Source organism: Solea solea, chromosome 6 (assembly GCF_958295425.1).
Source record: "Solea solea chromosome 6, fSolSol10.1, whole genome shotgun sequence".
NCBI classification, from domain to species: domain Eukaryota; kingdom Metazoa; phylum Chordata; class Actinopteri; order Pleuronectiformes; family Soleidae; genus Solea; species Solea solea.
This window is the reverse complement of record NC_081139.1, coordinates 18,452,608-18,468,844: the sequence shown is the minus strand read 5'-3', so window position 1 is coordinate 18,468,844 and position 16,237 is coordinate 18,452,608. Positions and strand designations below refer to the sequence as shown.

Below are 16,237 nucleotides of genomic sequence, written 5' to 3'. Positions count from 1 at the left end.
AATCTAGTACTGTTTAGTGTAAAAGGGCGTGATACTGTTTTTTGTGTGACTAAATAATGAGGAATTTTGTCTTCTGTCTTCATTCCCTGTGTTTTCCTCTGTTTTTCACGAGGACATTTAGTCTACTGTATACCTACATATTCATTCACATAAATACACTTATTTCACACCAACATGGCTTTTTTTAAACCAACGTAAGAGAGAGAAAATATTAAGTTCAGTTAACAGCTGCTCTCATTCCCATACCTTAAAATAACCCATTCCAGACACACACATGCAGTTTTGATAGCCATGCTGTCATTCCAGTGTGTGTGTATGTGTGCGTCTGAGTGCACGCCTCCTCCATCATTGTCACCGTAGCTCTTTGTCTGTCTTGTTGCTGCTGAAGGAAAAGTCGTTTGGTCTCTGACTGTCTGACCCACATATGGCATAGGTTTGCTCGGCGCTCTTCTATGTGTCGGCTCCATGTAGTGTGTGTGTGGTGTGTTGGTAATGGTGGGGGGATTTTCCACTATAGATGCATCGGGGCGATCGCTCACTCATGTGTGATGCCTCCATCTGCTCTCAGCCATGCATACACACAATACACACAGTCACCACCTTGGATCGACAGTGTGGGAGATAAAGAATCTTTTTTTTATTTGCAAGATTAAACAACTCAAAAACATTTTGCAGTATCCATGCAGTGTTACAAAAACCAGAGTGTACTCTGAGAGTATAGTCTCAGGTTCTTATTGCTTCCTCGCTGACTCCTGTATTTCTGTAACTGAAAATGGCACGACAGCCTTATAAACACTGACCTCTGTCAAGATATCAAGTTTCTATTCATGTCGTGCAGGTCTGACTCCCACTTATGGAGGAGTGAGGTGTTTTTACCCCCTCTCCTTCTCACGGAAACTGTTGCCGTGCGAGAGCAGCTGATGGATTTGTTTTGTGTCTTGCCGCGTTTAGGTTGTGCCGAGCTCGCGGTGCGATAGGAAGTGAGTGATTTCAGGCCTTTATCTTGAACGCTCCTGATGCAGATGGAAAGCACAGCTTAAAGAGGGACAGAGGATATAGGTGACGTTTACATGAAGCTGTGATTAGGTTGTCTCTAACTCCCAGGCACGGTATAATGCATGTGACTGTGGTATGGATTTATTTGGCTGTGAGAGAAAGGTTGCAGGTTGGAGTTTATTTTGTTTTTTTTGTAATAAATTGGTATTGAGGCGTTCAGGTAATGTTTTCTTGACAAAATATTGGTCGTTCAAAAGCTGAGGAGCAGAGTTTATTCATTCTTGTCCTTTGTAACAGGAGACAGGACAGTTTGTCTTAAACTACCAAGCTTTTCCAAAGCTATTTTTGATCAAACACACAATCTTTTAAAAGTAATGCTCAATTCAAGGCACTAATAGAGTTTGTGCTGGAGTTGATATAGTTGAATTTGAGCAAAATATTTGAGTGATGCAATGTTGTGAAATTAAATCAACAGACATAAATGGTGAAAAGATGAAGTCCCCTCCTCCTCCTCCTCTGCTCTTTTCCAGAGGAGAGAAGGCAAATAATCAAGGGTTTTGTTTTGTCCATAACTCGGGTGAATAATTCGATTGAATTCGAAGGGATCATGTGGCCAAACCCATGTGAGGATCATGATGTGAAGATAAAAAGCATCAAAGATGCCTATTATTATAAGAACTCAGTTCTCCAAAGGGATATTTGACGAAGCTCAATAGCACCAAGTCTCTGAAGTCAACTAATCTGTTGTTCCCTCCTTCATCCTCTTCATCACTCCCTCCCACAGACAACTGACTAAAGGACTACCTTTATCTCACCCGTTCATCACACTCTTGCTGATTTCTCTCGTCTCCTTTTGTTCTGGAGAGAATGGCACTAAATTCCCCTCTTTACTAGGGACCCCTACAAACACACACACACACACACACACACACACACACACACACACACACACACACAGGTGGTTTGTGTTGTTATTCTTCTCAGGACACTGCATTGACATCCGTTCATTTTAGACAGCTTAAACAAGTGTTATGCTTAACATAAACCATAATGCCACACACTATATTAAACTTAAACAGTTGAAATCCAAGCCCTAACTTTACCAGTTCCTCAGAAACAAGGTTCTGCTACATTAGGACCAGGATTTGGTCTCCATGATGATGCATTTCATGCAAGAATAAGTACAAATGGAAGAACACGCGCACACACACACTCACACACATCAAAGTCAGGAATGTGCAGCATGCTGCGGTTATACGTGGTTAGGCCTCGTATATATAATAATGTCAAGTTTCTCCTTGTGTGGTGTGTTTGTATAACTTCTAATTATGTGAATCATTTGTTGTTATTAAAACTTACATTTCTGCATTAAATAGACGGAGGGAAAATACAGTCTTTTGCCATAAATGACATACGTTTGATTCCCTGTGTCGGATACAATCTCCCATTCCATGCTCACATGGATTATCCACGGTCAGAGGCAGACAGGGAAACACAGGGAAACACAGGGATGGTAAAACAATCTTTGTTAGGTGGAGTATTTTTAGGGATACAACTCATTTTACTCCTCTACTGCATTGGACTTCAGATTGCAGTTGTTTTCAACATAAAGGCCATTCGTCTCCAGAGGGAAGAGAGAGGGCAACTGTGGTGGAAAACACCAGTTATTACCAGTTATTATCTCTTTTTACGTCCAGATTGGCTGTGCTGAAAAGCAACATTAAGATACCAGTACACAGCAACAATTGTAGGTCATGGAAACAGTGAGTGGTAGTTATGAGGATATTTCAGAGGCAATACAAAGACTATAGTTAGACTTTTCTACTGCTGTAATTTCCTCATCTGCTCTTCTTTCCCTGTGGCTTTTACTCCTCATTATTTTCCAGTCATTCTCACTCTGCTTTACTCTCCCCTTCTCACTGTCCTGACTGTGTGTTGAGGATCTGTTTATTTTACATTATACATGTTAGGACAGTAGAGGTGGGGCTTTTCTTCTGAAATGAAAGGCACTTCCATCACACACTGACTCATCCGTCAAGCCTGTGATGAAGACAGAAGCCTCATCCCTAACTGTGGCATAGATTTGTATGATTCTATACTTGGTTTAACACATACATAATTACATTATTACATTATTACGGTGGCCCTCACACGCCAGAAAGGACACAAGTCTCTCCACTCACCAGCTCTCTGTGCTGCTTCCTCCTTTTTCGTTGGTGTTTCTTGGGCAGAGCTGTTCTTTGTTTGTGGAAAAAGCTCCGTAAACAAGGCCCTTACCTATAGTTCATAGAAAAGGCTTATTTTTAACCTACGGAATCCAAATAAGTTTTATTTCAAGGAAATTATTCACTTATACAAACATATTTATGGGTAGTATTTTCAATTTTTGTCAATAAACCCTCCTAAATGTTACACACTGGACCTTTTTAAGATATTACAGGTACCATCCCACATGTTGGCAGGTGTGTAAACACACAGACCCCATTTAAACTGGGGTAGGGACATCCTTTCTGTGTAATTAAATTGTAATAGGACAACACTAAATACTTGTTTGAACTTGCCTGCCTTCAGATCCCACAAAAAATCAATTTGGGGGGTGGTTCAGGGACGCATGTGGCCTTTATTCTTCAGCGTGTGTAAAAACGAGTACCCAGGTCACATGACAGAAACCTCCGACTCAACTTTTTCTTGCACCAGGCAGTTCAAAATTTGATTTGGAACCAGAACCGTGCCAGAGCCGTGTTGGTGTGAGACCCTAATCAAGGCCCAAATACTCCATCCATCCATCTTTTCAGCGTCAATATTCTTTGTGTGATTTTACTCTCCCTTGTTTCCATAATCTTCATTCAGTCTGTTGGATAAATCAATTTAAATAGATTTCTTATTACCTGTTGTTTTCACACATTTGTCTTTGAAATGTAAGCAAGCAGCAGTGATTTTGAGTGTATGTGTGTGGGGGGGGGGGGGGTGAAAAGAGGATATAAAAGGAAACAAAGACGGCAGAGAAAAGGTGTTGGAGAATGTGCGACAGTGTTGTGTGTTCATTTGGGATGCAATAGCCTGTAAAATGCACAGATCTACGAGCACTTGGATACAAAAAGAAGATATTGATACCCATGGGCAAAATCGATCAGCTGGTCAGTTGTGGACTTAAGTATCTGATTCAGAGTTGGACATGACAACCTGATGAAATCCCTCCCTCCCATGCATGTGTACTATATGTTGCCTCTTGTTCTGGCATAAACACTGTCCTTGTCAGGACCTGTAGTCCTCACAGCGACCAAAATAATTGGCCATAATTGTTTAGAAGCATGTTTCTGAAGACCTGGTTAAGTTCAGGGCTAAGATTTGAATAGTGGTTTGGTTAAGGTAAGGTTTAGTGATTAACTGGTATGGTTAAGGTTGGGGATAATGCTTTGTTTAGGCTGTCCAGATAAATGCAAGTCAATGCAGTGTCCTAAGAAGAATAACTGCACAGACCTGAGTGAGTGTGTGTGTGTGAGGTGAGGTGGGGATTGGGGGTTGGGGAGTGCGAGCTATCCATGAATGAAATGTATCCTTTGTTTGCAGGCCCATTATCTAGATAATAACATCCATATTTCCTCTCATCTGTGCTTTACCACAGCCTTACGAGTCCTCTCTCTCTCTCTCTCTCTCTCTCTCTCTCTCTCTCTCTCTCCCTCTCTCTATCTCTATCTCTCCCTCACACACACACACCAACTGGCAGTGAGAGATAATGGAATTGTTGCCCCTGGTTTCTTTTGGTGAGATTGTAAATAAATTCTGTCATCAAAAAGTGTGTGTGCTCAGCATCCACTCAGGTGTCCTCTGTGTGTTTGTGCATGCATGTACACACTGATCAAAGCACGTATTAGTCTATGCATACCTGTGTGTGTGCGTGCGTGTGCGTTTGTTTTATTCAAATCTCTCACCTATCTGCATATGAACCTGTGTGTGTGCTCAGTATCATTCCCCTCCCTGTCACAGTGGGCTGATAGCAGCAGTCGACAAAGACTAGTAATGGAGAAGTAAACCCCCCCCCCCCCCCCCTCATCGCTCTGAGCTTTTCATTTGCTGCTGAGATGACTTTGGCTCTCTGCCAGCCAATCTCCCATCTTGAATCTGAATTGTTGCTTACTATATCCGGACATATTATTCGCAAAAAAAAAAAAAGTGACAAAGATAATTTGAGTGCCTGTGCGCCTGCTTGTTTGCACTGTGGGAAAAAAGTTGGGATTTATCTACACGAGTATCTGCCGATTACATTTTCTTTTAAAACAGAAAGATGAGAAGAGACCGTAATTCTCTGAGGGTTTTACACAAGACTGTAAGATTTGCATACACATCGCTGCCTTTTGTCATCATTTCACTTGTTTTCATTAGTTCCTCCCAGGTGCTGAATAGAACTGTCTTTTCCTCAGTTGCAATAACACAATCATCCAGTCAATAATGTTCCCTTCCCTACATCTGGCACAGTAATCATGTCTGTGTCCACAATAACAATACTAAATCCAATACTGCTATTAACACAGCCTTTCAATTAAGCTCTTTACACGGTCCTGTAAACACATGTACTTACAGCCTTTTTGTGAGAGTTAATTTTTTTTCCTCAGAATTTTACACTACAATTATAACCATCTCAGACTTGAAGTCACTGGTGGAGAAACGTTCAGTGTTTTGACTTTGAGAAAAATTTAAATCTGTGGTACATTTTGTAATGAAACTTACTTGCACTAAAATTTAGAGGTATATCGATGAATTGCTATAGCTAGTTAATAGGGGTGAGTTTTTAGCAGTCTGCTATGTGATGAATTGGTTCATTATTAATTATTTACACATGTTTGTGTTCTCTGAAACTTTATAAAGGATCACTAGAAGTTTTACAAAGCTTTTTTTTTAAAAAAAGACCTTTTTTCATGTACAAGTAAACAACTAGGGCTTCAACTAATATATATTTTCAAACTCGATTAATCTGTCGATTATTTTCTCAATGAGTGTCATAAAATGTCAGAAAATGTTGAAAAATGTGGATCAGTGTTAAAAAAAAACCTGCAAATGATGATATCTCAGATATCATGTTTCATCCAGAAGCAAATAATTATTATTTAACATTATTTAAACACTCAAACCGATTAATTGATTATCAAAATATTTGAATAGTTACATTTTTTCAGTTTTGACTTAAAGCAACAAGTTACAAGTTAACCTGCAACTATTTCAAAATAAAAGTCCTAGCATTGTTTTCAAATATTGGGGCTTTTACTGTGTTTTTGTTTTTGTCATAATTATATTAAAGGTCCATATTTCTATATGTATTCAACATGTCAAAGTATATTTACAGAAATGTTTGTGTCAGTGTGTGGGGATGTTTTTTTTCTAAATTCTGTATGTTTCCCTGTGTTTCCCTGTAGATCCTGGTGAACTCTGTGAATCCCAACAGTCCTGCAGTGCTGTATGAGAAGGTGACTGTAAGTGACGGAGGAAGTCCTTTACTCCGAGACATGCTGTTCAGCCCCGACCAGCAGTACATCTACACACTGACAGACAGACAGGTGAGTTCACTGTCGGGGATTTCTCAGATAAATGCACAAATAACACAGAGACACAGTCACTCGTACATACTGGAGGTGTGCAGCTCTCCCACAGAGGACGGCGTTTGTTTCCTATCTAGATTTATGGGCTATAATAAGATTCAGGAAAGGTACTTTTCATGGAACAATACGATACAATTTTCACTGCCTTCACAATTATTTTCCATAAACAAAGCTTTTTCTGGTGTTTTATTGAAGATCATACAAAAAGCAATCGGAGTATGGATGATAAAACTATTAATTAGACTTTTGCTGGAGTAATACGCCAACAATAAATTCAATATGCATAAAATAACACACAAAGATGAATAAAAATACAACACTTATGAACAACTTGTCTCCAGGGTAGCAATATTGCAGATCATTTGGAGCAGGTGCAGCAGGATGAAAATGCACACAGAACAATATTTGGTATGATTAGATGCAATACTATGTTGCTTAATGTAGACATTCATTTGCAATTACAAATTTAATTAAGCCCAATCTGTCAATTGTTACTGTCGAATAAATATTTAATGACTCAGAGAATGAAGTTTTTTGTACATTCAGATCATCACAGCGTTCCATGACTTGGGTTAGGATTTTTTTGTACACATTTTTTCTATATACACTTGCAGTGTGTATACAAGTGGCACCATAACAAGCCACATGGAATCAAATGTTGGGATATTCCCACATGTGGTAAAGACACACACTGTGTGTGTGTGTGTGTGTGCTGTAATGATGGGTGTATATGTCTCTGTATAACCATCATTAGCCTCCATATCCAGCAGTTCCTAATGTAACAGTTACCACAGGTGACTGCACTGGGCTAACAATGCCTCATTAACACACGCCTGGACACACACACGCGCACACACACACACACACACACACACGTGGGTACACAAACACACAGCCTATGTGTGACTTGTACTGCACTCTGTAATTACATTTATAGGGGATGAGTTGTGTTGTGATTGTACAGTGGATAGGACTATGAGGAGTAAGATATACAGCCACTAACGTCTAATTGGGGTGAAATCTTCTGTGGATATTTGGTACTAAACTGCTGTGGAGGAAATGACTGTTGCAATTATGCAATGCTGCTACTGTCCAGGTTAGGATTGCTTCAGTTTGGGACATTACTTAAACATCTCTATGACCCTGCATTCTATGCTATAACTTACACCGCCTTTACATTAGAATGCATTTTCTGGGATCAGATAGCGGTTCGCTACATGTATCTACACCTGGTATTGACATCAAGTGCCGAAATGCTACCCGATCACGGTCAGCAGGATTACTTAATTCATGCTTCTGTGGATGATCTAGGGCGTCTCTATGTAACCACACACCTACAACTGGACATTTCAGTTGTTAGTTTAAATCCTATCACCCGGACCGTTTCCTTCATTTTCATAATGAATGGCTTTTATGAAGTTGTTGTTATAAAGAACCAAACTATTTACTTAGCTACTGCAAAAGAAAGTGGAGGTGTTCACTGCATCAGTGGGGAGAATATGCTGAAGATTAAACGTCCTCATGGAGACCGTGACCCACACAGTGAAGTCATATAGTGCAACAAAATGTTACAGTAATGCATCACAAGAAGATTTTACAGACGTAAAAGTACCTAGTGTCACTTTTTCTGTCCATTTTTGTTGCTCGGAACATTAAAAAGTGTCGCACAACAAGGTGGAAATCAAGTGTCGGAGTAAGGTGCTTGTGAATGTCAATGAGTGTCTTCACAAAGATAGAAGTGTAGCGTGTGTGTGTGTGTGTGTGTGTGTGTGTGTGTGCGTGCACGCCTGTGGTCATTACCAGCCTCACCACCGGTGAGATTCGTGTCTACTTTGATGGTGAGGCAGAGGAGAGGGAGGAGAACGTGTCGCTCCCCAGGCTCAGCTGCTGCGCCACTCGTTTTTCTGTCTCATTAGTGTAGCGAGTGCAGGAAGCAGAGATGGCGGGAGAAGTGAGGATGGGAAGTAGGTTTGTACATGATGTGAATATGTCTGTATTTAATAAATCCAAATTGGGCTTTAAGTAAAGACCTGATTAAAAAGGGTGAGACACAGTACATGTTTGATTAGAGAAATGTATTTTAGGCAAGGCTCTATCAACCATTTTCCAATATTTTTCCAGTAGAGTGAAAAGCAGAAGTTTGATTCCTAAACGTTCCTCTTTTATTCACTGAAACTGGGATTTTTATGCACAAATGTGCATAAAAACCAGGCTGGGATAAATAATGAGGATTATATGTTGGTACAGTTTTTGGAGATTAGACCTTGACATAGATGAGTTTGTCTTTGTGAGACAAGTCTCTGACTCGGTGGACTGATCCTCTTTTTTTGGCAGCAGGAGCATCTTAAAGGTCCTGAGGGACACAAACACACTCACAGACTGACATTTTAGTGTACACAAAAACACACTCACTCTAACTCATCTACACTCAAGGACAGCCTGTCTCCATCCACCTCACATCATGCTCCTTTCTTTAGAACCCCTCACATATGCCCATCACACACACACACACACACCGCCATCTCTGTGTTTGATCCCCATTAATGGAAAGCAGGATTGGGTTTATCAGAATGGGGGGCAGTGTTCGCGAGACCTGCTACCTAAACCCCCCATTCCAGCACTAATGACTAGAGGGGCCAATTCCCCTCTCCTGCTCTCTGTCCTATCCTCATCTTTATCCTCTGCCCTCCATCTATATTGCTATGCCCCCACCATCCCTGCTTTTATAAATCCTTGCATCGGCCGCCACACATGCACACGCACACCCTCCCATCTTTTCAACTAAGCCCCAAATTGAGTCCTCCCCTCTCAACTGCCTTCTACTGATCCCATTCCCCTGTTTTTAATGATGTCCCACAATCGCTGCTGCACCCCCCACCCCTACCACCACCTCACACACACTTTCCCACACATGATGCTGCCTTCCGCTTTGTCAACGGAGGCCGAGGTGGAAAATTGTGGAATTGAGAGGGGGATGGATAGATGAAGGAAAGACGGGGAATTGAAAAGGATGATGGTCGTGTGCAGGTTTTTGAGCTGAAGGAGGATGTGCTTCAGTACCACACACACACATACTGTAAATATCGACTCGGGAAGAAAGCAGGGCTCTATGTATCATGAGAGAATGGGATAAGGGGCATGGTTGCATTCCTTGTGAAAGCTTCCTGTGTGTGTGTGTGTGTGTGTGTGTGTGTGTGTGTGTTGCACAGTGGTGTGGGGGTGCTGTTTGCCAGTGGGAGTTCCTCTGACAAGCCAAGCACATTAAGGTGTCACCGGACATATCCACTGATGCGTAGCACATGACAAGCACCACCCGCCCTCCCCCCCACCCCACCCCACACACACACACACACACTTGAGCAGTGAGTCAGAGTTAGGGGCAACGCCCGGTGATTTATGAGTCGCTCTGTTCTTGCTATATTCATCACTGTCATTATTATCAATAGAGGGTACGACAGCAGAAGAGAGTGTGTCCTACTGTGTGTGTGTGTGTGTGTGATCAAACGACTTCAAATCACTTTGGATGTGACTGAAGTCCATGTTGTTGCTCATTTCACTTTGTGTGTGTGCGCAAACAGGTAAAATGTCTTCACCAGCTGCCATTGAGAAATGTCGACCTTATTGATAAGAATCTATTCACTCGCTACTGAGCCGTGTTCACACACACACACACATATTTCCCTCAAGTGCTGTCAATGGGCCCTTTGTTTGCACAGCAGCCTTTCTGGCAGGTGTAAATAATCAAATGAATGTAGCTGAATTCCATTTTGCTTCCTCAGTTTCAGGGTACACACTGGTTCAGCGTGACACTGTTCTGACTTACGTCTGTACTTTTCCTGCTAAAAATGTGTTATGTCTTGTACAGCGTTTATTCACAACGTTTTTATCTGGTCTTCCTCTTTCAGTGATCCTTCATGGCGCTGTTTAGACACGTCAGTATCAAATTTATGCATTTAATCATTGCTTTATTTATAAAAACACTAATCCAGGTTAGAAACTTTAAACTTTTTATTTGTGAAAAGCTTCACATCACTTTTTAACACTGTCACTCATACACTGACCGAACACAAACTTTGTAATCATTTCTGTTCGTAGTGCAAATCCTGTGGTGGCTCAGTCGAGACACTTCACACCCATCGAATCATTTCCTCTGCTCTTTTATAGTCGAGAAGATTGAATTTGATTCCACGGTTGCTGTTCTAGCTGCCACTGCACACATGTTCGCCCTCAGTGTAGCACACACTCACACCGTCACACACACACACACATCCTCATGTCTTTGACGGCAGCCATGCGTATGATATCGGTGTGGTGTGCGGTGCTGGCTAATTGCTAAAAGCATGAATATTCATCTTCAGTGTGAGAAGCGGGTCTGTGTTTGGAACCAGTCGGATCGTCGTGGAAACCGAAGGACACGAGACGAGCTTTGTTCAAGTGCTGCTGCTGTAGTGTGTAGTGCTCAGATGTATTTTGATATAGTCTTTGTTGGCATCTGCTTTTGTAAACACACTCAAACATTCAGTGTATTTGTGTATGTTTGTGTTTGTGTGTGTGTGTGTGTGTGTGTGTGGGCTAATGCCATTGTCTGACTTTTTATTCAGCATCTGAAAGAGATTTCCCTTCCACATTCATTTCACTACTCCTTCGCATCCCTCGAAGGAATCCATATTCATGCACATCCTTGCACATTTAAACAAGCCATCCACAAACTGTTGGTTTGGGTTGCCACAGTAATTTGTGTGTTGCTGATTCGGCATGGCCTCTGTGAGTAATATCTTACCCGTAGGGTTTCATTTGACTTCATTCCTCTGTTTGCGTGTCTGTCGATCTGTTTACACGCACATATTACTGGTTCACTGCCAATCTCATTAGCAAACACATTAGCACAGACTGACACCAACACACATAATAAAGCAGCTGGTTGTATCAATCAAGACTGACGTTTTAGCGAACTGGATACAGCTAATCAGTCAGTTCTAAGTAGCTCAAAGATTAATTTTCCACAATTTATCAAACAGAGGAACTCCCAAAGTTAACAAGCGCATAATGCTGCGTTGAAACATCAGCTAATGACTGACACTTTGTTTCATCATTGACACAGCATTATGTAGCGTACAGCATGAGGTTTGTTTAGATACTGGGGCCTTACAGTCCGTACTATTACATGCCTGAAGGAAATAAATCAATTATGGAGTCAAGCTGCTACAGCATGTCTACATTTATGCCGCTTTTCCACCATACAGTTCTAGCATAACTCGTCACGACTGTACCCGGATTGGTATCAGGCACGTGGTTTTCCATTACTCTATAGAACCTTCTCAACACAAACCCACAAATTACTGAAGAGCAAAGCAGTTCTTTTGGATGCACTGGATCATTAGAATGAGTTCAGCAGAGCTCAGACTAAAATATGGCTGTTGTGATATGGTACATTTTTTTGGGCAGACCAGGATACCAATTTATGCTTGGTCAGCTTAAATATTTGAAAATAGGAAGACTTTCTGTTGAGAGCACAACAGTCACGTTTGAATTGAGATGACACCACCCAGTTGTAATCCACCTATGACAGCAGTGAGTACCTGTGTACACAGTGTACTCCATGTGAGGACTGAAGTATCAGATTTGAATCGCACCTCACAATTTCACAACGTACTGCGTCGCCACAAAGTGAATTTGACTGTTTAACTTTGTCGTTATTAACGTAGCAGAAAAACTTTCTACCACTTGCTTTTTAATATTTATTTTCCAGATTTCATTCGTGCGCCGAGGCCTGCTCACCATCGAACTGGTTCATTTAGATTCATGAGCAGTTTCATCTTTTCCAATCGCTCCACTCACCGGCAGTGGGAAGCTGGAGTGAGATACTTGGAATATGTCCTTTACGCCACATGCATGGACACACACACACACAAGCACACTGTACCATCATTGTTATGTTAATGTTAATAGACCTGGTGCAGAGAGATGAAGATGAGGACACAGTGATGAGAGAGGGTGCAGGGACAGGTGCTAGTGGAGGTATATGGCTTTCAATTACAATAGTTCAAACCATTATAGCACTTTTCTCAGCACAGAACAGCGATGCGCCCCTACACAGACACTCATGTGTATAGGTGTTCCCGTTAATTACGTCTCCAACCGTGCTTGCTGTATGAATGCTAATGCAAAAACATGAATAAATAAAGTTAATTCCAACAATGACCGTACATTCACAAGTATATATAGTTAATTATTAAAATGTTTAACAGACAAAGGCCTTAAAAATGGATAAAAGAAGGTGTGACCCATAAAAACCCCCAACTTCGAGTTAGATGCAGTTTCTGCTTTCACGACAAGACCATTTGACAATAATAGTATGATAATAGTACATACAAATAGTATAATAATGATGTTTTGGGAGTGCTTAGGCTGATAACTATTATATGTATATGTATATGTATATATGTGTTTATTTTCCCTGTGCCCAACTGAAGAGGTAATTTAGTCTTCTCTGAAGTGAAATTGACAATTTTTTTTGCATACTAGACTTTTTCTTTCACCTCCTCTTGTTTTGGATATTGATGACCTGGATGAATGAGAATCTCCACAGATATAATCCCCCACTGTTCATCATATCGAGAGATATTAACTCATTTGTCGATATCGGATAGTACATTTTTAATCCAATATCGGCCAATACTGATATTGTGCCAATAAAATCATGCAGCCCTAGACAATAATTTAAACAAACTGTCAAGAGTGCTGTAATTTCCATCACAGTATATGTCTTTGTTAAAATCATTTAATCAAGACAATAATCAAATATAGCAGATACTGGCCTAGATACACAGAAAGGGTCCATTTCCATGTCTGCTAATATCTCAAACCTTCTCTCTTCCTCTTTTAATTCCTGATCCTCTAACAAACCTGTCTCTCCAGTTGAATTATTGTCTTTTTCCCGTGCGCTTGATTGACTGTGTGCACGCCTGATCAGAAGTGGGCTCAAACTCATCTTTGGCGTGATGCCATCAGTCCTAATGGAAGTGTAACTGTCACTAGATATCTTTGTGGGTCTCTCATCTCTCAGTTTTAGTCCACCATCTATTCGTTCCCTCAGGATGACGCGATAGAACAGACTGATACAGTTGGAAAAGAGCCGGAGATGGAATGAGAGGTTAATGGTTTCGATCTCCCTCTATGAACCCCCCCCCCCCCTCGCCTTTTTCTTCTTAATCACTATCAATTGGCTGTACAATCGCTCCTCCTGTTGCTCGACAGTGATTGGGCCAGAACGATGTGTATTTGACTGATTGTCATTGATTGAGGCCAATCAAAAGCTGGAATGGCCTGCAGAGCCACTCCTCGGGGCACATCACTGGATTCAGTGCCGTGTCTGAACCACAAGTCATGCACGAGAGAGACTCTGCATGATGGTGCAGGGAGTCGTTTTGAATTTGTGTCAAACCTCCATCAGAAAATAATTTATTTCGCTTATCACAATGGAACTAACAGCAGAACGTTGAAAAGAAAACAAAACTGTATTATTAAGTACATTTGTAAAGACATGTGTTTCAAATTGGGGAAAAAGACTGAGAGGAAAAACCGAATCAGAAAGTTTCAGGACCTGGATGGCTCTGGATCACATACCAGAATGGACGTAGAAAACTTTTACAACTCTCTCCACTCTCCCATTTTTTATATATTTTTTTTATGCATCAGGTTCATGTAGGTGAAGCCATTCATCATCATTTGTGTAGTATAGGCCCCTGCTGTAGAAACATGTTGGCTCAAGACGGCGGCATCCTTAAAGCAAGGCCTCTACCTTAAATACTTTTTATAGGTTTTATTTTAAAGGTCCAGCATCTAAAATTTAGGTAAAATTACTTTTGTTAAAGGAATACTTCACTGATTTAGCTGGGGCATTTAGCTTTGTCTTACTAGAATAGGGGTAGTATTTTTGAAAACTTGTGCTTCCCAACCTCAGTTTCCCCTGAGTTGAGAAATATCTTCATTCTTTTCTTTGTTACGTGCCCACCAGTGACACTTGGTCCTGTTAGCTTAGCTTAACTGTTAGCTTAACTGTTAGCAAAGATGGCAGACATTGTTTACATCCTTGGAAATCGGTGAATCATTCCTTTAAGCAGAAATTGAAGATCAAATAATTATACTTTAACATTGAATGTTGTTTTTCATTTCCCCCCCCAGAATGAGCTTTTTAAATTTCTATCAGGAGTCGGGTCAACTCTACAGAGGCCGTCATTTTAGTCCGCCATGTTTTTACAGTAGCCCGCAATGGACAAACTAAACATGTTTTGAGTTTTGATGCTTATTGAAGGCTACATAGGTTCTAACACAATATTCAGCCGTAGAGTTGCAACTTCATCAATAAATGTTACTTATGGGTAGTTTATTAAATTTGTCTTACATTTATCTGACACCCTGGACATTTGTAGTGGAGGTTTCTGCTGGACTGGTGTGTCAGAGGTTTGAGTATGAGAGTATTACGAGTACCATAAAGCAGAATGTCTTTCTGCCCCAGCTGGTTCTGAAACAATAGGAGATCAATAGACAGTGAAAAAGTAATGTTTTACATTATAGTGTGTGTGTGTGTGTGTGTTAGGCGGGGTGGCGTGGCAACGTGATCGATTGAATTCTGTCCGTCTCTTCTCATAGTATTTACACCAACTTTCTTCTCTGTAGATTTTTTTATTAGTTTGTCTCCATGATTAAATGTGTATGTGGGGCTGTTCTGCAACAAATTGCTCCATGGGGATGAATAAAGTTGTATTGTATTGTTTCCCTCAGCTATTATCATCCATCTGCCCAACCCTACTGAAATATTAAATTACAAGGGTGTTTCCAAAATGGCTGCCTGTGAGGACTTTGCGTCCACACAACATCTCCAGCAAGAACAAATAAAAGATTGTCCTCCATATTTTCCTCCTCGGTTCCTCTCTGTCTGTCTATATGGTGGTCACGTGGCAGCACTAATGGAAATGCCAGCTGTGTGGGTCTTCACTCCTCACCAAGTCCATTTACTAAAGTGACAGAGTCATTTACCAGGCAGCCGGCCTCTCCCATCCTCACTTAATTAGAAGACCCCTAGGCCTGGCTACCTTAGCTGCTCACATTTACCTCTTTCTCTCTCTCTCCAGGTTCCGTTGAGTCCATACTCTTTGTTTTTGGTGGTTTTTCAGTCTCATCCTTTGTCTCTATCGCTCTCTCTTCCATTCCATCCTTCTTACTCTCCGCTGTCTCTGTCAGACTCTCCCTCAAGTGAAGGACAGAGTATTATGGACAAATGGCTACACACAGAGTGAGAGGACATTGACCTACAGCTCTTTTTAGAAGGGTTAATAGAAATGTCTTTGTGATGAGGATGGGGATGAAGAATGATGGTTTTCCATATCTTTGTTTTTAAAGGTTGAACTCAGTTTGGGTTTGTTTGTGTTGCAGCTCTTGTACTGACTTCATCCCTTACCTGCTCATCTCATTGTCTTGACATGTTTTGCCTTTTCTTTTAAATGGGAAAAACGCAACTAATTAGACTTTAGGGAAAATGGCTTCAAGTGAGCAATTATAATTTCGTTATCAAGGACCAGGAATTTGCGTTCTGTTCAAAACGTCTTTGCAAGTATATTAGACGCTCACAAACTCTTATAGCTCGA

General features: G+C 41.0%; 1 protein-coding gene across 4 annotated transcripts in view; it reads left to right on the top strand.

Annotated features, from left to right (window-relative positions):
- LOC131460305 (plexin-A1-like) overlaps positions 1-16,237 on the top strand; it is a 202,969-nt gene that overhangs the window by 82,355 nt on the left and 104,377 nt on the right. For all 4 annotated transcript variants that reach the window (XM_058630649.1, XM_058630653.1, XM_058630650.1 and 1 more), the window contains exon 4: positions 6,408-6,548. In XM_058630649.1, the coding sequence (XP_058486632.1) occupies positions 6,408-6,548 (141 nt within the window). The remainder of the gene's footprint in view (positions 1-6,407; positions 6,549-16,237) is intronic.